At 43.0% G+C, this 26098-nt stretch overlaps 1 protein-coding gene across 2 annotated transcripts in view; it reads right to left on the bottom strand.

Annotated features, from left to right (window-relative positions):
- galt (galactose-1-phosphate uridylyltransferase) overlaps positions 1-26098 on the bottom strand; it is an 83814-nt gene that overhangs the window by 6012 nt on the left and 51704 nt on the right. For both annotated transcript variants that reach the window (XM_072252370.1, XM_072252371.1), the window contains 3 exons: positions 22920-23042; positions 4720-4852; positions 2394-2477 (listed from right to left, as the gene is read on the bottom strand). In XM_072252370.1, coding sequence (XP_072108471.1) covers positions 2394-2477; positions 4720-4852; positions 22920-23042 — 340 coding nt within the window. The remainder of the gene's footprint in view (positions 1-2393; positions 2478-4719; positions 4853-22919; positions 23043-26098) is intronic.

Genomic DNA, 26098 nt, shown 5'->3' with positions numbered 1-26098 from the left:
TTCCCCCTTTCTTCCTAGTCCTGAAGATGGATCTCAGCCCGAAATATCGACTGTTTACTCTTTTCCATGGATGCTGCCTGACCTGATGAGTTCCTCCAGCTTTTTGTGTGTGTTGCTTATGGTCTCCAGTTTCACTCCTCTAGTCAAGTGCAGGGTATTCTATAACCTACTGATTCTTGCCTCATAGATGATGGAAAGGCTTTGGGTGTCAGGAAGCAGTTACTTGCTCAGGATATCAGGCCTATAAGCTGTCCTCGTAGCCACTGTGTTTTTGGTTGAGATTTTTTTTATAGTTATAGAGTGGTACAGCCCTATGTCCTTCCACATCTATGCTAATCCCATTTACCTCCATAGGGGCCACCTCAACACCCCCAGGATGTTGTTGACAGAAGACGCAGCAATAGGAATGCCATTGAATATCAAGGATAGACAGTTAGATTATCTCTTGTTGGAGATGCTGTAATCTCTTACATACATTGAATGCTACTTGCCATTTCTCGGCCTATGCCTGGATATGGCCCAGATCTTGCTGCAATTGAACAATGTACAACCACTTCCCAACTCCTGATGGAGTGAAGCCCACTGATGAAGCAGCTTGGAGTAGGTTGGGCCTTGGGCTCTGCCCTGAGGAACTCTGCAGAGAAGTCCCACAACTGGGGTGATTGACCGTCATCAACCATTGCCCGTTGCAAAGCAGTCACTCTCCTCTCACTCCTGGAATTTGGCAGAAGAAGTCACCAGGATTATCTCACTCACAGAATCAGTGTGACAGGTAGGTCTGTCAGCATTCAGCCAGCTTGGTCTTTAGTGATGCAAATTCATTGCACAAGTCAGACCATGTTTGGAGTGGTGTGAGCAGTTTTGAGCTCCTTATCCAGGAAATGATGTGCTGCAATGGAGAGGGTCCAGAGAAGGTTCACAAGAATGATCCTGGAATGAAAGGGTTATCATATGAGGTGTGATTACTGCCTCTGGGCTTGTACTTGCTGGAGTTTAGAAGAATAAGGGAGGATCTCATTGAAACCTACTGAATAATGTGAAAAGCCTATGTACGTATATAGAGTGGATGTGGAAAGGATGTTTCCTATAGTGGGAGAGTCTAGGGCCAGAAAGTACAGCCTCAGAATAGAAGGATGTCCCTTTAGAAAATAAATGAGGAGGAATTTCATCAGCCAGTGGGTGGTGAATCTATGGAATTCATTGCCAGAGGGACATCTGTAGAGGCCAAGTCTTCGGATACTCTAGAGCAGAGGTTGATAGGTTCATGATTTGAAATGGTGTCAATGGTTATCGGAGAAGGCAGTACAATGGAGTTAAAAGGGAAAATCCATCTGCCACGTTCAAATGCCGGAGGAGGCTCGAGGGGTTGAATGGCCTAATCATGTTGCTATGTCTTATGGTCTAGTGGTCATATGGTTATAGCACATGGAAGCAAATGGGGCCCTGCTATCTTTGGACACAGTCAGAGATGGTTTCCCTGATGTATAATGACACAACGCAATTTATGTAACCCATCTAGAAATGTGCCAGGATTACCACAGAGTTAACAAACCCCATCCTGCTTGATATAAGCATTTCATCATTTTGCCAAAACCCAGATGTATAAACAGATGGTGGGCAACTGTACAGTGCAACAAGGACTGAAGTAATCGATTTTTATTTAACCCTTTGTATGCTCCCGTTTTGTTAGGGGCAGGGTGATAAGACTGAGTATTCACTGGAAAATTGCATTCATGAAAAGAATATTAATCTTTCAGATTAAACCATAATAGTTATAGTGTAAATTAGTAGCCATTGGTCAAAACAACTGATGAATCTTATAGTAAATTATAAAGAGAAATATTTAAACAGTCTCTGATCGACTGTACTAATTGAAGAGTAAATTATGTCATTGGAATGAAAATCACCTTTTCCATTTTCAATTCCAAATTGAAGCACTTTACCAAAATTAACTATCAGACATTGAATGGTCTTCATGTTTCACTAGCCAACAACGGAGAAAAAATAATTCAGGCCCAGAACTAACATCTGTGATGCATCTAAATGTATTAAATCTAAAATAATGACTGAAAACCAACTCCAAATTGAGAATACCAGTTAAAGCTTACTCCATTAAAATCATTTTCCCAATTCTCTCCTCAATAGTTGTGTAACCTTAGATCAATACATTAAGATTCTCTTCTTATCTAATGAAAATCAGACCTATCAATTTACTTGTGAGATATTCCAGAAGATGGTCTGGCTTAGATTAGAAAACGGACATCTTTATACGTATTTGGATCACAAATTTCATTAGGTAATGTAGTACTTGAGGCACCTAGCTCAGCGTAAACAGTAACATGATAGTAGTCTGCTTTCACACATTGTTCGCTGCAAAATTTAGTTGACCTTACCATGCCATCCCATAGAGTAAGGAAAAGAGACCTCAAATAGATTGTCATACTTAGTCAGGAGTCTTTTCATAATAGAAGCAAGACCTAAAATGTAGAAGCAAATGAAATAAATTAGTTCCAGTAATACTTGTCTTTTAGAATCCTCTGAACATATACCACACCAGCATCGAATCCAGCAACACATTGCACATTGGGTGTTTGTCAGTCTTTTTTATGTCTAGGTTTTCCTGATTCTACTGCATCTCTTTGTTCTACTGTGAATGCCCACAAGAAAATGAATTTCAAGGTTGTATACGTTTAGGTATACATACTTTGATGATAAATTTTAACTTTGAACATATGAATTTTAAAATGTTGCTCATTTTAAAAAATACCTCATTCCCTCACTTTCTCTTCTACTTGAAACTTCTTCTAACACTTTAAAATCACCACATATCTCTGAATTTAGTCACATCATTAATGAGTCCCATGACTTCACTGCATACCCGCTGCCATCTGATTCCTAAATGGACATTGAACCCATGAACACTACCTCACTTCTTAAATATATATTATTTCTGTTTTTGCACGATTTTTAATCTATTCAATAACATATACTGTAATTGATTTACTAATTCATTTATTTTTGTTCCTTCTATATTATGTATTGCGATGAACAGCTGCTGCTAAGTTAACAAATTTCACGACACATGCCGGTGACAATAAACCTGATTCTGAAGTCCTGCACTCTGGCAATTCTGGTCAAAATCACTTCACCTCCCTGTCATCTTCCAAACATACATCAACATCATTCTCCCTGACTTCATAATAAATCATTTGTGGGATGTTGTTAGATTTTATTTGATAATGTTCCAGTGTGCAAGTTGACACCACTTTGGTTGGCTGGATCTCGAACAGCAAGATGGAGTACAGGAAGGAGATAAAGAGCCTACTGGCATGGTGTCAAAACCACAACCTTTCCATCAATGTCAGCAAAACCTGATTTCAGAAGGCAACAAAGAGTACGCGGCCATCCATGTATCAATGGTGCTGAGTGGAGATGGTTGAGGGCTTCACGTTCCTAGATGTAATTATCACCAAAAGCTTGGCCTGGTCCAACCACATATACACAATGACCAAGGAAGTGCCTCTTTTTCCTCAGGAGGCTAAGGAAATTTTACATGTCCCCACTATATGCACTATAGAAAGCATCCTATCTGGATGTTCGATATGGCAATACTCTTCGCAAGACCAAAAGAATTGCAGACTTGTAGACACAGCCCAGTCTATCATGAATACTTGCCTTCCTTCTACTGACCCGCCTACACCTCCTACCATCTTGGAAAAGCAGGCAATGTAATCAAAGACCGCTCCCCCCCACACTGGTCATTCTCTCTTTCCCCTCCCTTCCATCATGCAGATAATACAAAAGGTTGAAAAGCACGCAACAAACACAAAATGCTGGAGGAACTCAGCAGGTCAGGCAGCAGCAAGGAAAAAGAATAAACAGTCTTAAAAACCATCAGGCTCAAGGACAGCTTCAATCCCGCTATTCTAATAGTCTTGAACAGACCAAACCTCTTGTACAATAAAGATGAGTGCAGCCCTGGCAGCTTATTTGTCTATTGGCACTGCACTTTCTCTGTAATACTATATTGTGTATTCTGTTATTCCTTTTCCCTTTGTTCTACCTCAATATACTAATGTTTGGAATGATCAATCACTGCATCACAGTAAATGCGACAACAATGAAGCATTTACCCATTGCCAATGTTCTGTGTTCAAAGCTGTTGTTTAAATGCAAAACTTCCAGCATCTGCAGAGTCTCTTGTGCTTAGATGCAAGTTTTTGTTTGCCAAAGCAGAAAATGAACTGTTTATAATAATCTGCGATGATACTGCAATATTTTAAATTAAGGTATTCACTTTCTTCTTGATAAATATGATATGCAGAATCAGGATCAGGTTTAATATCACTGACATGCATGGAGAAATTTATTGGTTTACGACAGCAGTAGACTGCAATACATAATAACAAACTATAAATTACAATAAGAAATATATATTAAAAATCATATTAAATAAATTGTGCAAATTGAGGGCAAGGGATTCAGGATAGTATTTCATAAACTGATTTTGCTTGCTCCTCATTTTACAGGGAAGTAATGAATTGTTTGTGCTTCTATTTTCTTTACTTCTAACATCTAGTTCAAGAAAGAAATTTTGGTAGACAGGAAGTACACTACATGGATGATAGCCTGCTTTAAATTCTTTATACTCACTTTTAAGCAAAGTTAAAAGTCGTAGCATTTTATATGTATCACATACAATAAAAGAAGTTTTCTTACTTTCCCTTTCTTTACCAGACAAGTCCTGTAAACGAAGTATATGTCTTTTTGGAAGAAGTAATGTCTGAAAAGGCCATGTTGCCCAATATGGCACGATGGCCAACCACTCTTCATTTTCAACCACAATTCGTTCCTTCAAAAACAAATAAAAAAAACATTTTACTGCACTCAAATGTTTAAGCCTTTAGTAGCTCTTCATAGCTGAACAACGTTCATTAGGAATACAAAAATGGTAGAATTACTCTAATAGCTGTGAAAAGACAACTAGGATATTTTTATGCAGCTGGAGATGGAAAGCACCTGCAAAAGACCCAAGTAGCAGATTTTAAGTAGATTCTCAACTTAAGACGTTTACCGTGGCTTATCTTTCCTGTAGCAGGTGAGCCCAGGATCATGGGGCACAGCATCAGACTACAAGGATGTCCCTTTAGAACAAAGATGAGAAGAAATTTCTTTAGCTACAGGTTGAATCTGTAGAATGTGTTGCCACTGATGGCTGTGAAGGCCAAATCATACTTAAAGCAAAGGCTAATAGGTTCTTGATTAGTCAGGGTGTCAAAGGTTATGGAGAGAAAGCAGGAGAATAGGGTTGAGAGGGATAATAAATCAGCCATGATGGAATGGTGGAGCAGACTCGATGAGTTGAATACCCTAATTCTGCTCCTATACCTTATGGTCTTTTGGTAATTATATCCATGTGAGTTTTCTAAGGTTCACTTTTCATTCCATTGACCCTTCTATGAGCCACTTAATGGCCCAGATTTTACAGTAGTACTGATGGTAACACTAACCAGGTGTTCACCATCCTTAATCTGTCAAGCTGATGTCAACATTGGAACTTCTGTGTTCAAGTACAGAAATGCTGAAGCTGCTCTAAGCAGTTTGTCTTTAAGATATATTTTGCTATTAAAACCAACATGGAATTCAATGAGGGACCATCAACCTGGACTAATGGCCCAGTAGTCATAGATGCAACTGAACTTAGGATACTGCACTAGGTACAAGGAGACAACTAGAGTATTTTTATACAGCTGAAGATGGAAAACAATGCAAAAGATTTAGGTATGATATTTTAAATATATTTTTCATTTTAAAGAGCTTTCTATAGTTGATAAATTTATAAAGGATTCTAATTTTTTTTGTCAAACCTTATTTTTGAAATCTCACTTTAAAATATCTTAAATTAACAAGTCACTAAAACGTTTAAATGATTTTCTTGGCTGTAAAGACATTAGCATATTTTTAGGAGTTTAAAAGTTATTTAAAAGACACATCCTGATGTTGCTGATGGGATTAGGCCTGACCACAACAAAAGTCACTTTTAAGCGTATAGAATAGACTATCATCTACAGGCTGCTGTGGGAGAATTCCCCAATGCTTTAAAACATAGGACATTACAGCACAGTACAAGTCCTTCAGCCTGTGATGGTGTGCCCACCTTTTAAACTACTCCAAGATCAATCTAATTCTTCCCTCCCACGCAGCCCTCTATTTTTCCCTTCATCATTGTGCTTAAGAGTCTCTTAAATGTCCCTAATGTATCAGCCTCTAGTAGTGCGTTTCATGCACTTATAACTCTCTGTGTAAAAAACCTACCTCACATCACAGCTATTCTTTCCTGCAATCACCTTAAAATTATGTCCCCTGGTATTAGCCATTGCCACCCTGGGAAAAAATTGCTGACGGTCCACTTGATCTATGCCTCCGATCAGCTTATACACCTCTATCAAGTCACCTCCCATCCTCTTTCGCTCCAAAGAGAAAATCCCGAGCTTGCTCAACCTCTCCTGATAAGACCTGCTCTCTAATCCAGGCACTTTACTCTGGCAGGCGAAGCAGTGGCTCAGGTAGTAGAACCACTACCTCACAGCCACAGCCCAGGTCCAATCCAGTCTGCGTGAAATTCGCACATTCCCCGCACCCCTCACCCCCACCCCGTGACCAAATGGGTGCTCCAGTTTCCTCCCATGGTCCAAAGATGCACTGGCCAGTAAGTGAATAGACAAATGTAAACTGCCCCAGCTGTGTGGTTAAATTGCAGAATCCGGGCTGAGGTGATAGAACACAAAAAGAGTAGGATTAAGATAGGATTTATGTGAATGGATGGTTGATGGTCAGCATGGGCTCGAGGGGCTGAAGGGCCTGCTTCTGTGCTGTATTTCACTATGATTGTAATTGTTACCAAGGTCGGCCCCACTGTACGTTTAATGCAGCTAGATTAAACATAGGAAGGGAGTGTGGCATCAAATTAATAGCAAGCAGTATGAAACCAAATTCCAGAAATCTCCCTGCAGCATTGAAATTAATCAGATTCAACATTCAAGTTTATTTATCATTTCTACACTACAACATACAGTGAAATGCATTGTTTGTGTTAACAACCAGCACAACCCTGGGGTTAGCCCGCCAGTATCCCACACATTCTGGTGCCAACACAATGCTTGGCAGAGCAACACAGAACACAACAAGCGACTCCTCGTCCCTCCCCACTAATCTCCCTCCTGGCACTTATCCTTGCAAGCGGAACAGGTGCTACACCTGTGCCTACACCTCCTCCCTCACTACCATTCAGGGCCCTAAACAGTCCTTCCAGGTGAGGCGATCCTTCACCCGTGGGTCGGTTGGGGTTATTTACTGCGTCCAGTGCTCCCGGTGTGGCCTCCTGTATATCGGTGAGACCCAATGTAGATTTGGAGGCCGCTTCACCGAGCATCTACACTCTGTCCGCCAGAACAAGCGAGATCTCCCAATGGCCAGTGGCCACCCATTTTAATTCCACTTCCCATTCCCATTCGATATGTCCATCCATGTCCTCCTCTACTGTCGTGATGAGGCCACACTCAGGTTGGAGGAACAACACCTTATATCCCATTTGGGTAGCCTCCAACCTGAAGGCATGAACATTGAGTTCTTGAGCTTCCGGTAATGCCCTCTGCCCCTCACCCCCCTCCAACATTTCCTATCCCCTTTTCCCTCTCTCACCTTATCTCCTTGCCCACCTATCACCTCCCTCTGGTGCTCCACCTCCCTTTATCTTTCTTCCATGTGCTTCTGTCCCTTTCACCAATCAACTCCCCAGCTCTTTACTTCATTCTTTCCCTCTAGGTTTCACCTATCACCTGGTGTTTCTTCCCCCCCCCCTCCCCCCAGCTTTTTAAATCTACTCCTCAGCTTTTTTTCTCCAGTCCTGCCAAAGGTTTTCAGCCTAAAACGCCGACTGTACTTTTTACCATAGATTTTGCCTGGCCTCTGAGTTCCTCCAGTATTTTGTGTGTGTTGCAGGCAATAAAACAACAACAGCTAAAGTTCCTCTCTCCCACCCATCACGTTCACAATCATCTAACTCCAAGACAGGCCGCCTTCTTTGGCCTCAAGCCTCCATCGGATGTGGGCTCTGACACGTAGTTTACATGGTGGAAACTCAACTAATTCAATGCTTCAGCCAATTCATTGCGACTTGGCGAACTTTGGTGAAGTAGACCTTGTGAGAAATTCAGAGGCATCAAATGCCTAAATGATATAAGCACAAAATCATTATTTGTCCACTTCTTATATTGTATATAATAGATTAATAGATCAGTAATACTTGAGTAATATTATAAATATGTTGCTTGATTAAGCATTCTTTGTTGTTTAAATAATTCATTATGGCTATATGTATAAAGTACATGGTTTCCTTAAGGGAAAATCTTGCCTGACAAAGCAGTTAGAATCCTTTGAGGAAATAACAAGCAGGATAGACAAGGGAGACTTGGTGGATGTTGTGTACTTTGACTTTCAGAAGGTCTTTGACAAGGTGCCGCATATGAGGCTGATTAACAAGATAAAAGCCTATGGTATAACAGGAAAGATACTAACATGTATAGAGCACTGGCTGATTGGCAGGGAGCAAAGACTAGAAATAAAGGGAGTCTTCTAGTTGGTCTAGTTGGAGTTTATGAACATTGATTTTTCAAACTTCCAGTAATGCTTCCCCCTTCACCATTTCCCATCCCCTTGTCCCTCTCTCGTGTTATCTCCTTGCCTGCCCATCGCCTCCCTCTGGTGCTCCTCTCCCCCTTTTTCTTCTTTCTTCCATGGCCTTCTGTCTCTTTCACCAATCAACTTCCTAGCTCTTTGCTTCATCCAGGTTTCACCTATTGCCTGGCATTTCTCTCTGTCCTCCCCCCATCACCTTTCAAATCTACTCCTCACCTTTTTTCTCCGGTCCTGCCGAAGGGTTTCGGCCTGAAATGTCGACTGTACTTTTTTCCATAGATGCTGCCTGACCTGCTGAGTTTCTCCAGCATTTTGTGTGTGTTGCTTTGTTCCTGTCTCTTATGGTCTTATAGCATCCTTTGACAAGGAGATACAAGGGACTGAAGATGCTGGAATATGGAGCAGGCAAATGGCAGGAGGAATTCAGCAGGTCAAACAGCATCTGAGGAGGCAAGGGAACAGTTGAAGTTTCAGGTTGAGCACCTGTATCAGGGCTGAGAGTGTAAAGGGGCCTGAAATAATAACAGTTTATAACCCTGCACAGATACTGCCTAACCTGCTGAGCTCCTCCAGCATTTAGTGTGTGTTGAGTGGGGTGGGTGAGAAAGGGGATGTCAAGCACCAGGTGGATCCAGGTGAGGAGGGATTAATCTTGTGTATAAACTGCTGAATTTCATTTACTGTAACGGGATCAAAAGCATTGTGTAAACTCACAGTACGTGCATGTGAAGATTCTATTAAATTGGAAGCTTCAGAGGTATCACAACAAACCTCCACCAGATATTGACCAGTTACAAGAAGAGCTAAACAAAGCGGCAGTGCCTGGGTCCAGGAGCGAGGAATGATATGCTGTTCGGCCAGTTTAAGCGACAGGCCCGATTGAAAAGGTCCGCGTGTCGGAGCTGGAGAAGAGGGACGGGCTGGTGTTCAGCTCGCTGCTCGCTAGGTTTACTCGTCTCTGCGCCAAACTCAGGCTCTGGCCTGCAACTAACAGGCTCCTGGACCGACTGCAGTGATGAACTGGCTTTGTGAATTTCAGTTCTGAATGTTATTTACCTGCCTCTACTGTTTGCAAAATTTCTTTTTTTTTTGCACAATGAATATTTGACGGTCTTTTTCAATGGGTTCTATTGGGGTTCTTTGCTTTGTGGATCCCAGTAAGGAGATGATTCTCAAGGTTGTGTATGGTTGTTCGTCCATCGTTGACGTCGATGAGGACCTCGACACCATTATGATGGTGTCGAGACTAGCGCGTCACTTGGATTTAAGTGAGGGAGAGTTGCGCAGCGTCAGCCTCACTCTCTCTTCCCAATTCCCATCTGGATCCAGTGGCAAGACAGAGTCTAGACGGCTGGAGATGGGACTAGGCGCAGTGGATGACCAGGACGTCTTCTGTGTCTTGTCGTGCTCTACACGTTCCACGACGCTTGCAGAAACCGCCTTCTTGACCGTTGGACCTTCCATAGGTCTCGTCCGCTCAATCCGCCGGAGTCTGTCTGCACATGCTGGGATAGACAACTCCCTATCACACCGAGGGTTTGAGACCTGTCGGCTACCCTCACCTGGTTTAACCGGCTTGTCGAAGCTGTTGCCCGGGGTGTGGCCGCTGTCGCATGCAAACAGCTACGGGGAGCCACAGGTGAGAGCTGAGTGCCAGGTGGGGACCAAAGGTGGACTAACCGCCCTGAAAAGGACGCAGCATGTTCCCCCACCAGAGGTGCTACCCCTCCCTGACACCCCATACAAGGTTGTGTATAGTATACGTACTTTGACAATAAGTGTACTTTGAACTTTTGCAACTTTGGAGAGCAATGAATGCAACTTGATTTGAAAGTTCGTCAATTAAGTATGATAATAAGAAGGGAAGAAATAGCTTATCATCCTTAAAAAGACCAAGAAAGGTGCAAACAAGTCAGATTAAGCTAAAAGGTTGGCACAACTTTGTGGGACAAGGGGCCTGTGCTGTGCTGTAGTGTTCTATGTTCTGTGTTCAAACAAGCATCTTATGCTCCTGCTGGTAAATAATCTGTCATCATATGGTTGTGGACCAGTTAGCACGAAGCTATGACAGCCTGGGTGCTCTAGTCTTTGGAGTTCAATTCCGGTGCCATCTGTAAGGAGTTTGAATGTTCTCCCCATGACCGCGTGGGATTCCCTTGGGTGCTCCAGTTTCCCAGAACTCCCCTCCCTCAAAGACATACAGGTTAGTAGGTTAATTGATCATTGTAAATTGTCCCGTGATCAGGCTAGGTGGGTTGCTAGGCAGCACAGCTTGTTGGGCCAGAAAGGCCTGGTCCATACTGTATCTCTAAATAGATAGATAGATGAATGAATGAATAAATAAATACATAAATAAATAAGAAAGAAAGAAATGGTAGATGTCGGCCATCCTCTTGCTTACGATGGTTTCCGCAGTCTAAAATCAAGGGACTCAGTAAGATAAAGAGATCAAAAGCAGAAACAGACTGTAGGCATTGATTGTCAAATATGGTATTTTCCAGCATCTTGGAGTCAAAAAGATCACAAGTTCCAACTTGTAATGGTTTTTATTATGCATTTCAATGTTCATCTGTCTTGTGGCTTCTGATCATTTAAAGACCACTATACACTTCATTGAAATGGAATACAATCTTTTGTGGGTTTCTGGGACAGACTTTACTCTTGTCTGTGCTCATTGAGATGAGGGGTAGCAGTGCAAGCATTCAAAGTATTCACTCACATACTTTGTGAGTGGCCAAAGTCAGAGGCAAGCAGTTTCAGAGTAGATACATCCGAACCTGAAATGTCGACAATTCCCTTCCCTCCTACAGATGCTGCTCGACCCACTAAGTTCCACCAGCAGGCTGTTTTGTCATTACCACAGACTGGGCATTTCACATCAGAATAAGGTTTATTGTCACAGACATACGCCACAAAATATGTTGTTTTGCGGCAGTAGTGCAGTGTAAGTTGTAAAAACATTACTATGTTACAAAGGAAATCGACGTCAACGATGGACGAACAACCATACACAACCTTGAGAATCATCTCCTTACTGGGATCCACAAAGCAAAGAACCCCAATAGAACCCATTGAAAAAGACCGTCAAATATTCATTGTGCAAAAAAAAAAGAAATTTTGTAAGATAGACAGATAGGTAGATCCACACATTAACAGAACAAAATAGGATTATCTAGATAGTGTTAAGGGTTTCATGGACCGTTCAGAAATTTGTGCGGTTTGTTCTGCATTTTCACAAGGCAGGTGTGGCACTCTCTTTACATCACCTGTTCTCCACAGCACGCCACCACCCACGGGAGAAAATGACTTCACCACCCAAACATCCTTAAGCCCTCTGAGAAATATTGCCAAAAGAATCAAAATGAAAACAAAAATTGCTGGAAATGCAGGTATGGTCCATTAGCATCTATCATTACCTGCACTTAACCAATCTGATTCATGTCAACACATATTACTGTGATTTACACACGTAATTACTTACTGAAATATAATTGTCATGAAGCCAGTTGAAACTTTTCATCACTGGGTCCCACCTACAATATCTTTCCGTTGTTGAACAAACTGAACTACAGAGATTCAGTGAAACAAATAATTTTAAAGTTGCTCACAATTAGCTAACACTGAACAAAAGCTAGTTTCTCACACTGCATGGTAAAACTTAAATTAATTACGTAGAAAAATTTAGCTCACTTCTTAATTGGACAATGCTCTTCTCTACAAAGTTACTGGGATGAATATTAAGTATGCATCCCTCCCACTTTACAAGAAGAAACAGCATAGTTACAATAAAATCACACACACCAAATGCTGGAAGTATCAGCACATCAAGCAGCACCTACAGAGGGGAATAAACAATCACCATTTTGGGCAAAGACCCTTTATCAAGATTTGTCTTGAAGCTTGGACTGTTTATTCCCTGCTGTTCCTCCGGCATTTTGTGTGTGTTGCTCAAGATTTCCAGCATCTGCAAAATCTTTGTGTTTACTATAAAATGCACATCGTTCATGACTGAGGAGATTTGGCATCATAGTAATTATCACAGGATCAGTAATCCAGAGACCCAGTTATATGCTAGGGACATGAGTTATAATCCCACCATTGTCACAAATGCAGAGCAAGGGTGGACCCAAATGCAGGACAGAAACACGTATTGTAGGGTTAACTAAATAGAGTTTATTAATAATTACAAGGAAAGCCATGACGCAAGGATAGAACAGACAGAAATCAAGGAGAGAGAAAAGCGGAAGCCGGAATAAGCGTAAGGACAAGGACTCAGGCCCTGGACTAGGGTCTGGGCTAGGACTGGGAACACGGACCTCGGAGGCAGGACTTGATACTTAAAACATAGAACATAGAATAGTACAGCACAGAACAGGCCCTTCGGCCCACATTGTTGTGCCGACCCTCAAACCCTGCCTCCCATATAAGCCCCCACCTTAGATTCCTCCATATACCTGTCTAGTAGTCTCTTAAACTTCACTAGTGTATCTGCCTCCACCACTGACTCAGGCAGTGCATTCCACGCACCAACCACTCTCTGAGTAAAAAACCTTCCTCTAATATCCTCCTTGAACTTCCCACCCCTTACCTTAAAGCCATGTCCTCTTGTATTGAGCAGTGGTGCCCTGGGGAAGAGGCGCTGGCTATCCACTCTATCTACTCCTCTTATTATCTTGTAAACCTCTATCATGTCTCCTCTCATCCTCCTTCTCTCCAAAGAGTAAAGCCCTTGAACCTCGGAGCCAGGACTCGGAACACGCACCCCGGAGCCGGGACTCAGAGCACGCACCCCGGAGCCGGGACTCGGAGCACGCACCCTGGAGCCGGGACTCGGAGCACGCACCCCGGAGCCGGGACTCGGAACACACACGCCGGAACCGGGACTTGGAGCACGGACCCCGGAGCTGGGACTTGGAGCACGGACCCCGGAGCCAGGAAGAACACGGACCCCGAAGCCAGGACTCAGAGCACGGACCTTGGAGCCAGGACTCAGAGCACGGACCTTGGAGCCAGGAGGAACACGGACTCCGGAGCCAGGACTCGGAATATGGACCTCGGAGCCAGAACTTAATACTTGAACCCCGGAGCCTGGACTTGAAACTTGAACCTTGAACCTCAGGACCCAGACATGGACTTGGTACTTGGAACATGGACTTGGAGCTCAGACACAGGACATAGAACATAGAACACTGAGCCGGGACTCCTCCTTCAACACAGGATATGGAGCCGGGACTCTTCTTACTCACGGGACAGACTCAGACACAAGAGATAAAACACTGAGCCGGGAATCCTCCTTAGACACAGGACGGAGTCAGGACTCTTCTTGACACAGGGTCAGGACCCTTCCAGGGTACAGGGCCGGGACCCCTTTTCGACACAGGACATGGATACGGAGGCCACACAATGATAGGCAGAACTATAACTGGGCACAAGTATGCTCCAAGCAGCGGCGAGCTCTTGACTCGCCCCGCGGGTTAACTTTAACGGACCCGCTCTGGCAAGGGAAGGCGGCTTGCTGGCACTCGCTTCGGGAGGAGACTTGGCTTGCTCCGGCAAGAAACTTAGTTGGCTCTGGTCAGATGACATTGGCTCGCACTAGCTTCGGTGACTTCGTTAACGCTCTTGCCCCGAATGGCTGAAAGTTGGAGACTTATAAACTGCCGGTTCAGTCGAGAGTAAATTACCTTTAATCACCAAGCCCGAGGGACAAAGGAAAACAGGGAATTAAAGGGAAACAAGGAGTCAACGGTCCGGATCGTAACACAAACAAAGTAAATTTAAAGTGAACCCGATCTGGACCATGACAACCATGGCAGAGAGTGAATTTGAATTCAATAAAAATGATCATGAAACCATGTCGATTGTTGTAAAAACCCATCTGGTTCACTAACGTCCTTTAGGAGAGGAACCTTGCCGTCCTTACTTGGTCAGGGTGTCACCCTGGTGAAGCCACAACACAGGATACTTGTATGCCAAAAACCATAAGCGGCAAGTAATGGACAAAGCTAAGTGGTCCCACAACCAACAGATCAGATCTAGGCTCTGTATTCCTGCCATATCCAGCCGTGAATGGTGGTGGACAGTCAAACAACTCACTGGAGGAGGAGGCTCCACAGATATCCCCATCCTCAGTGATAGAGGAGCCCAGCACACCTCTGCAAAAGATAAGGCTGAGGCACTTGCAACAATCTTCAGTCTGAAGTGTCGAGTAGATGATCCAGCTCGGCCTCCTCCAGAAGTCCCCAGCATCCTAGACAATCCAATTCACTCCATGTGATAATCAAGAAATGGCTGAAAGTACTGGCTACTGCGAAGGCTACGGGCCCAGACAAAATCCCGGCAGTAGTCCTGAAGACTTGTGTTCCAAAAATCACTGCGGCACTAGCCAAGCTATTCCAGTACAGCTACAACACTGGTATCTACCCGGCAATGTGGACAATTGCCCAGGTATGTCCTGTACACAAGAAACAGGGTAAATCCAACCCAACCAATTACCACCCTATCAGCCTATTCTCAATCACCGGCAAAGTAATGGAAGGGGTCATCAACAGTGCTATTGTGCAGCACTTACTCAGCAATAACCTGCTTACGATGCCCAGTTTGGATTCTGTCAATGGATGAGTGCAGCTCCATCAACACTCAAGAAGCTTGACACCATGCAGTACAAGGCAGCCCACTTGATTGGTACCCCTTCCACAAGTATCCAGTCCCTCCACCATTGATGAACAGTTGCAGCAGTGTGTACTATCACCAAGATGCACTGCAACAGCATACCAAAGTTCCTAAGACAACACCTTCCAGACCCACGGCCACTACCATCTAGAAGGACAAGAACAACAGATATCTGGGAACACCACTACTTGGAAATATATTGCCTTTCCTTCATTGTCGCTCAGTAAAAATCATGAAATTCCCTCTCTAACAGCACTGTGAATGTACCTACACCTCAGGGACTGCAGCGGTTCAAGAAGGCAGCTCATCGTCACCTTCTCAAGGGCAACTAGGGATGGGCAACAAATGTTGGCTTAGCTGGCAATGCCCACATCCCGTAAATGAAAAAAAATATTTACATGCCTGGTGAAAAAGCAAATGAAGAAAACCTTGGATTCAACCTTAGATCAGTAATGTAGAACATAGAAGAGTACAGCACAGTCCAGGCCCTTTAGCCCACAATGTGGTACAGTCGGCCCTCTGTATCCGCGGGGGTTTGGTTCCAGGACCCCTCCATGGATGCTCAAGTCCTGTATATAAAATGGCGTAGTATTTGCATATAATCTACGCACATCCTCCCGTATACTTTAAATCATCTCTAGATTACTTATAATACCTAATACAATGTAAATGCTATGTTAATACCTGTTATACTGTATTGTTCAGGGAATAATGACAAGAAAAAAAATGTCTGTATATGCTCAAACAACGAGTGCTGGAGAGAGAACTTCTGGGGGTTTTTTCCTATCCCGATCCGCGGTTGGTTGAATCCGCGGATACGGAGGGCCAACTGTACCAACCTTTTAACCTATTCCAAGATCAATCTAATGCTGCCCTCCCACATAGCCGTCCATTTTCTTTTCACACATGTGTCTATCCAAGAGTCTCCTAAATATTCCTAATACATCTCACTCTGCCACCAACTTGTGTTTCACCCACCCATCAGTGAGTAAAATACCTAGCTCTGGTATCCCCCTGTACTTTCCTCCAATCACCCTCAAATTATGCCCTCCCATGTCAGCCATATCTCCCCTGGGAAAAAGGCGCCAGCTGTCCACTCTATCAATGCCTCTTATCATCTTATACACTTCAATCAAGTCACCTTTCATCCTCCTTCACTCCAAAGAAAAAAGCCCTAGCTCACTCAACCTTTCCTCATAAGACATGCTCTCTAATCCAAGTAGCATCCTGGTAAATCTCCTCTGCACCCTCTCTAAAGTTTCCAGAACTGAACATAATACTCCAAGTGTGGCCTAACCAGAGTTTCATAGAGCTGCAATATCTCCTCCTTTGACTGTGAGAAGCAGAAGGCATGCATTCCATCAGTAAGCCTTTAGAGGATTTTGTTTCCAAGGGAAAAGCATTCTTGCATTTCAGCAGCAAAGTCAAACAATGAGCAAGGTTACAAGGTACCCAATTACAGACATAATCTGTCCGTTCCACTTTGTTAGCTGTTTCTGACTGAGCACAGAACTATAATGGGTCTGCACTTTGGGAACTAAGTCTGGATTTCATATCACAGATTAAAGAGCACACCATAATTAGTGAGTAAATCAGACAGCAATTTATAGAGAGGAAGTGATACCCCATCCTAAGTTACTAGACAGTTTATATTGCTCCAACCTTGCAAAAATAAAAAGGCACCATTAATCTTGCCACAAGTTTCAACATATTGACTCTTTATTGACTCATTTATGTGTTCAGATTTAGATTTAATTATTTATCACGTCCGTGGAAACATACAGTACAGTGAAATGTGGTGTTTGTGTTAACATCAAACACACCTAAAGATGTGTGGGGCAGCCTGCAAGTGTCACCACACATTTCAGCGCCAACACAGCATGACCACACTATTCAGCTGAACGCAGAACACGACACTCAACAAAACAACGAGCCCCTTTCCTGCCTCTCAGCCAGCCACACACATGGACAGTCCCCCAAGCCCAGGACGGGCCTCAGGGCCTCCAGTCTGCTGCCACAGGGCTTTGAATTTCAGACTTCCAATCACCCTTTGGGCTTCGATCTTCATTACTGACCACTGGACTAGCCATTGATGGAACACGAAACTCCAGGCCCCGAGCTCCAGGCTCACCGACTCACCAACTCACCAACCCTCATGCCTCCTGCTCACAAAGAACATCCAATCCTGGGATAGCGCGCGTGTGTGCATGTGCGTGCGTGCGTGCGTGTGTGTACAAAATATATAAATATGTATATTATTATGATTATGAGGACACACAGTCCCCTTTTATTGTCATATAGTAATGCATGAACAAATGATAAAAATGTTTTTCCAGAATGATATCATGAAAACACATAACAAACTGACTTAAAAACTAACAAAAACCACATAATTATAACATATAGTTACAACAGTGCAAAGCAATACCTAATTTGATAAGAACAGACCATGGCACAGTAAAGATCTCAGAGTCTCTCGAAAATCCCATCATCTCACACAGACGGTAAACCTCCAGCGCCGCCAACTTGCCGATGCAGCATCCAGGAAGCATCCAACCACAGTCCGACTCCGAGTCCGTCTGAAAAACTCCGAGCCTCCGACCAGCTCTCTGTCACAGAAGCACCGAGCACCAACTCTGCCGAGCGTTTCGACCCCGGCCCTGGCAACAGGCGATACGCAAAGCCGAGGATTTGGGGCCTTCGTCTCCGGAGATTCCCGATCGCACAGTAGCAGCGGCAGCGAAGCAGGCATTTCAGAAGTTTCTCCAGGTGTTCCTCTGTGCTTCACGGCTGTTCCCATCAAATCCGGATTGATGCACGGCCCCTAGTACACATATCGATATTCATTCGGAACGGCCACGCCCGCTGTGTCGCGCCACCATCTTCTCCTCCCTCCTCTCTCACATATATATAAATAAATGCTGTATGTTGTGAATTTTGTCGTTTTGCAGCAGAATTACAGTGCAATACATAAAATATACTATAAGCTATAAAAAGATATATATAAAAAGCTGTCCCAAAACATTAAGTGCATGTCAATCCTTCATCAGGACTGGTGACGGGTGTCGGTCCAAAACCTAGATCGTTTACTCCTCTCCATAGATGCTGCCTGACCTGCTGAGCTCCTCCAGCACTCTGTGCATGTTGCTCGGCATTTCCAGCACCTGCAGAATCTCCTGTGTTTATGATTTGTATTCATGAACCAATACATGCATTCATAATTCAGTTTTCTTTGATAGACTGTAACCTTGCTACAAGCTCAACTTTCTACCTGAAATTTCATTAAGGAAATAAAACATCCTGTTGGGTGAAATGTTACTTTGCTTTTCTGCAGTCAACTGAGGACGTGAGGGTAAATGAGTCCTCTATATGGGAGGGCTATGATCTAGTGCGGGTCAATGGGTCCAGACGGAATAACAGTTTGGCAGGAACTAGATGGGCTGAAGAGCTTGTCCCTGTGCTGTAATGCTCTGTGACTCTGTACTTCGTGCACTTTTCATATTGTCCGTTAAAACTGGACTACAGTCATGACCAACATGTGTTGAGCCATCCACCGGGTGATCATAACGATGTTATTTCTGCTGCGAAAATTGAGCTAAGTGAGTGGATCAGATGAACACATTACATCGTTGCCAGCTGGTTTAGAGAGAAAAACTATTATCCAATTAGAGAAGTAATCAGTCTACTCTAATTAGTACTTAACTCCTGACTGAGCACAGGCCAGTTTCCAACAGGCACTTTGGGTGCGAAATCTGGACTTCACATCAGTGAATAGCTAGGTTATGATGAAGAAAGTTAGAAGTTAATTAGTTTATCAATGTAGCCATAGTATAGAAGCAATTTCTTGTTATAAAAAGCAGATAGTATCTGATATTCACATACGCATAAGCCAAGATAAGTCAGTACCACTCAATAACATCAGTAACACCAGTCAGTAGGCACCGTGTAAGCCCGCACTTGGAGTACTGTGGGCAGTTTTGGTCTCCTTATTTAAGAAAGGATGTGCTGACATTGGAGAGGGTTCAGTGAAGATTCACTAGAATGATTCATGGAATGAGAGGGTTAACATATGAGGAACGTTTGTCCGCTCTTGGACTGTATTCCTTGGAGTTTAGAAGAATGAGGGGGGACCTCATAGAAACATTTCGAATGTTGAAAGGCATGGACAGAGTGGATGTGGCAAAACTGTTTCCCATGGTGGGGGAGTCTAGTACGAGAGGGCATGACTTCAGGATTGATGGGCGCCCTTTCAGAACAGAGTTGCAAAGAAATTTTTTTAGCCAGAGGGTAGTGAATCTATGGTTGTTGCCACAGGCGGCAGTGCAGGCCAAGTCATTGGGTGTATTTAAGGCAGAGATTGATAGGTATCCGAGTAGCCAGGGCATCAAAGGTTATGGTGAGAAGGCGGGGGAGTGGGACTAAATGGAAGAATGGATCAGCTCATGATAAAATGGCGGAGCAGACTTGATGGGCCGAATGGCTGACTTCTGCTCCTTTGTCTTATGGTGTAAAAGCTGAGAAGTAATAAGGTAACACTGCCTCAGAATTAGCTCTTTATCTGGTTGCATCATAAGACCATATGAGCAGACTGAGGCCATTCAGCCCATTCAGTCTGCTCTGCCATTCAATCAAAGCTGATTTATTTTCTCTCTCAGCCCAATGCTCCTGCCATCTCCCCATCAATTTTGGCACCTTTACTAATCAAGAACCTACCAACCTCTGCTGTAAATATACAGGAAGGCTTGGCTTGCACAGCCATCTGTGGCAATGAATTCAACAGATTCACCACACCCTGGCTAAAGAAATTCCTCCTTACCTCTGTTCTAAAGGGATGTCTTTCTATTTTGAGGCTGTGCCCTCTGGTCCCCTCCCCCACAATTAGAACTATCCACTCCACGTCCACTCTATCCTTTCGATTCTCAGCACAGTGCTCAGTGCAAGACATAAAAATGACTATAAGTTACAAAAACACTGGAAATCTTTAGCAACATGCACAAAATGCTGGCCTGAAATGTTGACTGTTCATACCCCTCCATGGATGCTGCCTGACCTATTGAATTCCTGTAAATGTTTATGGGCCATTGAGAAATCCGATGGCAGAGGGGAGGAAGTTGTTCTTAAAATGCTGAGTGTGGGTCTTCAGGCTCCTGTACGTCCTCTGTGATGGTAGTAACAAGAAGAGGGCCCCCTGTCTTATGTATGTAGATACAGTACTGTGCAAAAGTCCTAGGCACTTTAATATAACACACCAAATCATCACTGATGCAGCCAATTGGTTTTAGGAGTCATATAATCAGTTAAGTGGAGATCACCGTGTGCAGTCAAGGTGTTTCAATTGATTGTAGTAAAAATACACTTGTATCTGGAAGGTCCAGCTGCTAGTGAATCAGTATCCTGGCAAAAACTACACCATGAAGAAAAAAGATCACTCGAAGCAACTCTGCGAAAATGTTATTGAAAAGCACAAGTCAGGAGATGGATGCAAGAACATTTTCAAGTCACTGAATATCCCTTGGAATACAGTTGTCAATCATCAAGAAATGGAAAGAACATGGCACAGCTGTAAATCTGCCTAGAGCATGAAGTCTTCAAAAACCAGGTGACCTTGCAAGAAAGGGACTAGTGAGGGAGGCCACCAAGAGACCTGTGACAGCCCTGGAGGAGTTACAAGCTTCAGTGGCTGAGATGGAAGAGACTGCGCATACAACAACTATTGCCCGGGTTCTTCACCAGTCACAACTTTATGTGAGAGTGGCAAAGAGAAAGCCACTGCTGAAAAAAGCTCATATGAAATCTCAGGTAGAGTTCGCCAGAAGGTATGTGGGAGACGTTGAAGTCAGCTGGAAGGTTCTATGATCCGATGAAACCAAAACTGAGCTTTTTGGCCATCAGACTAAATGCTATGTTTGGCACAAGCCAAACACTGCACATCATCAAAAACACACCATCCCTACCGTGAAGCACAGTGGTGGCTGCATCATGCTGTGGGGATGCTTCACTGCAACAGGCCCTGGAAGGCTTGTGAAGGTAGAGGGTAAAATGAATGCAGCAAAATAACAGGGAAATCCTGGAGGAAAACCTGATTGCAAGAGAACTGTGACTTTGGTGAAGATCTGTTTTCCAGCAAGACAATGCCTCCAAGCATAAAGCCAAAGCTACACAGGAATGGCTTAAAATGACAAAACTAATGTCCTGGAGTGGCCAAGTCAGAGTCTAGACCTCAATCCAATTGAGAATTTGTGGCTGGACTTGAAAAGGGTAGTTCACTCACGATCCCCATGCAATCTGACAGGAGCTTGAGTAGTTTTGTGAAGAAGAATAGGGAAAAATTGCAGAGCTGATAGAGCCTATCTACACAGGCTGTAATTGCTACCAAAGGTGCATCTACTAAATACTGACTTGAACGGGGTGCAAGCAATATTTTGTGTTTTATATTTGTAATTAATTTAGATCACTTTGTGGAGATCTGTTTTCACTTAGACACAAAAGAGTCTTTTTCTGCTGATCAGTGTTAAAAAAGCCAAATTAAATCCACTGTGATTCAATGTTGTAAAATAATAAAACATGAAAACTTCTTGGGAGGGGGAAATACTTTTTATAGGCTCTGTCGCAAGGGTACCTAAGCCCTTTGCACAATACTGTGCTCTTTTTACGTACTACTGCAAAAAAAAACACAAATTTCATGACATATATGAGTGAGGACAAACCTGATTCTGATATGTGTCTCTATTGTGGACTGAGTGTGAGAAGGGGGCAGGGAGAGAGGAATCATGGTTGGAAAAGGGGGAAGGGAGAGGGGAGGGAACAGAAAGCACCAGAGAGACATTCTATAATGACCAAAAGACCAATTGTTTGGAATCAAGTGACCTTGCATAGTATCTCAGGGCTGGGTGTGTCTGTACCTGCCCTACCTCCCCCACCACCGTCCCAGCACTTCTTCTCTGCCACCTGTCCCATAACCCCCACCCCCACAGCACTCTACCCTCACCATTCCCAACATCTCTTAATCCTGCCAGATTTACCAACTCGCTCTCTACTCTGTGTTGATAAATATAGTACTGTGCAAAATGCTTAGGAACCTGAACTATACATATGTATATATAAATATATAAGACTTTTGCACGGTATTGTAAATATAATATACTTATAATATATTATATAGATAACTAAATATCCAATATTTTTGTACTTTACTAAAGGATTGCTATATAAAGCAGAAATTGAAAGCAAAGTAATCAAAAGGCCTATTTCAGATGGTTACAGCATCTTGTGCTTTGGTCGGCACGCACACATGCTGAGAAGGAACATCTGAGGTAAATTGTGACGCGCCTGCAAACGCTAATAGCAAAGTGAGTACAATAGTTTACAAGCACTGTTAAATCAGAACATAATGCCCATTTTCAAGGGATGAAAGCTTGCACTTCTCTGGGCCCTTACTCAATCTGTGTTATCACAGGGCAAATTCCTTTGGACTTAACATGAAGAAAAAGAACAGTCAACATTTATTTCATGAATAAACATCAAACCCAAGAAAGAAATGTGCAACAAACCTTCTTTTGAGACTCTAATTTTGCATACTCCACTAGCATTGGCACTCCATGGCTGTTGAAATAGTCTCGTTGTGTCCGATCAGCTAATCTCGGTTCATTAGGAAGAAAGCTACTAGCCCACACCTAAATGATGTAAAACAAGACACCCTTGAGAATAGAACACTAATAAAATTTAAACAAGAAACTTGATAGTAAAATTGACAATTTCAGGCATAGTTACAGACAAAAATTCCGGAGGAACTCAGCGAGTCAGGCAGCATCTGTGGAGAGGAATAAAGAGTCAACGTTTTGGGCTGAGACCCCAGCACACTGTATGTATTACTCTAGATTTTCAGCATCTGCAGAATCTTGTGTTTAAAATGTTACACCACAGGTCTCAGCCCAAAACGTTGGCTGTTTACTCATTACCATAGATGCTGTCTGATTGCTGAGCTGCTCCAGTATTTTGTGTGTGTTACTCTGGATTTCCAGCATCTGCAGAATCTCTTGTGTTTTATGATTAGCCACTTGGTTCTTTGCTTCTGAATTGAGCAGAAAGAGAGTCAGCCAGTCAGATGCCCTCTTTCTGGCTGTTGGGCCATGGAATTGCAAAATACTTCACACTGAATACCTATTTAAGTGGTTTTTAACTGTGACGAGATCTTTTGCCTTTGCCACTCTTTCAGGTATTGAGATTCAAACCTCAAGATCTCTTAATTGAGAATTATTTCTCAGATCTCCTGTAATCCCTCAACCAAATGCTTTAAATCTATGCCTCTAATTAGTGAGGACCTCCATTGGCCAGAGTCAACCATGGATGTTGTGACCTAGCAACACGTTTTACTGTTTCGATGTATATGTGAGAAATAAAGCTTACTTCTGTCTTTGTAAGGTCAGGATTCACTTTATTTGTCACCTTACAAAGATAAAGATTTGCATTATTTATCACATGTACACCGAAACTTACAGTGAAATCTGTCATTTTCGTCAAATCAAATCAGTGAGGATTGTGCTGGGCAGCCTGCAAGTGTGACAACGTTTCTGGCACAAACATATAATACCCAGAACTTACTAACCCTAACCTGTGTGATTTTGAAATGTGGGAGGAAACCGGAACATCCAGAAGAAACCTATGAGGTCACGGGGAGAACGTACAAACTCCTTACAGACAGTGGTGGGAATTGAACCCTGATCTTACAGATCGTGATTGCCCAAACTGCTACGCTACTGTGCCATTCATCTTTATAAATGCCATTGTGAGGCTGAGGAGACGATGAAAATACTTTTGGTATCAGGGAATCCTCTGACATACTTTGGTTGGCCTAGATGAGGTTCTAGTCGGTTGGGTAATGTAATGGATTATAAAAGCAAGTTGAAATTTATCCCTATTGGAGATTCTGCATTTGCTTTTATACTGCAAATATTACTAACCAATTATCAGTCCATATCTGGGTCTTGTTTGGTTTATTAAGGAACTGTGAATGGAACTGAATATTGCACAATCAGCAGAAGACACCCCTTACAATGGGAAAAAGATGGCTAAACAACTGTGGAAGGGTACATGCTTGAAGGCTCAGCATGGACGTAGAGAGAATGTTTCCTATTGTGGGAGAATCTAGGACCAGAGGGCACAGCCTCAGAATAGAAAGGAGTCCTTTTAGAACAGAGATGAAGAGGAATTTCTTTAGCCAGAGGGTAGTGAATCTGTGGAATTCATTGTCGCACAGGGCTGTGGAGGCCGAATCATTGGGTATATTTAAGGCAGAGGTTGATACGTTCTTGATTAGTAAGGGTGTCAAAGTTTACAGGGAGAAGGCAGGAGATTGGTGATGAGAGGGATAATAAATCAGCCATGATGAACTGACAGGGCAGACTCAATGGGAAAAATGGCCTAATTTTGCGCCAATGTTTTATAGTCTTAAACGTTTTCAAGGTAGGTTAAGATGAAAAAAAATTAAGACTTCAATAAGATTAGAAGATCACTATCAAGAAATGTATTTATTAGAAAAATCAAAATCTTTATTAAATTTATCCTTCTTGTATTTTCTTTCCATATTAGATCATGGTTAGGGTCCTTTGATGAATTCAGTGTCTGCTCTGTACCATCACTTCTTGGAAACTTAACACTAACCAAAAGAAAGTTACACGTGGAACTGTTAATTAAATTAGAGTCTTTGAAGTAAGTAATTTCCCCATCTATGATGATATCCAGGTGCTCTTGAAGTCTGTGCTGACATGAAGATATCCAGGTGGATCACTCATCCATCCAAACAGGAGGGGGCCTGGGTTTTATTTGAGAAGACAGAGTGCATGCCACTTCACATTCCAGCAACCAAGTTACCTGAGCAGAACTAGTGAATTGTCACTGTTTCTTGTATGGAATGAACAGATGCATTATTGCAGAGAACTTAGGGATTGAGGATATTTCTTTTAAATTTTTGTCTATGTAGGAACAAATTAAGTTTCTTGTATTAACTTTACTTCCAAGAGGACCACAGCCTTGTCATAGGGTTTGGAGATTTGCAAGTCCCAATGATGCAGAGAGCTATGTTGGCTGGAATTAGGGCCTTGTGCTTTGACTTGTGGTATGGTCACCTATGCCAAACAGGTCAAAGGGTAGAGGCCAGACTAAGGTCTTCCAGTTTCAATGGACCAGCTCAGGGCTAACAACCCTGATTGGTCAAAAAAAAGTTACGGAAACAACAGTGAAACTTCATTGCTACCCTAAACGCAACGGTGTAACAGGCAGATGGATGTTGGTATTAACTTCAATGAAGCTGGCATTATGGACTACTCGACAAACTAAACAGTTATGATGAAGGGCCTTGCAGAAAATGCCGACTGTTTATTCCGCTCCATAGATGCTGCCAGCCCTGCTGAGTTCCTCCAGCATTTTTTATAGTGTAACCTAACAGAAGCCATCTGAAAATCGTACCCAGCTGCCTGGGAGTTTTATGGTGTACAGTCTATATAGATAAGTCTTAATTTCTTCCAGTTAACCACAGTTAAGGCTGCTACTGTTATAGTTTGCATATGATACAGAATCCACACGTATATTTTTTCAAGCAACACACATCAAAGTTGCTGGTGAACGCAGCAGGCCAGGCAGCATCTGTAGGAAGAGGTGCAGTCGACGTTTCAGGCCGAGACCCTTCGTCAGGACTAACTGAAGGAAGAAAGAGTAAGGGATTTGAAAGTGG

Source organism: Mobula birostris, chromosome 3 (assembly GCF_030028105.1).
Source record: "Mobula birostris isolate sMobBir1 chromosome 3, sMobBir1.hap1, whole genome shotgun sequence".
In the NCBI taxonomy this organism is placed as follows: Eukaryota; Metazoa; Chordata; class Chondrichthyes; order Myliobatiformes; family Myliobatidae; genus Mobula; species Mobula birostris.
Note: the sequence above shows the minus strand (reverse complement) of the source record. Positions and strands in the feature narration are given on the sequence as shown.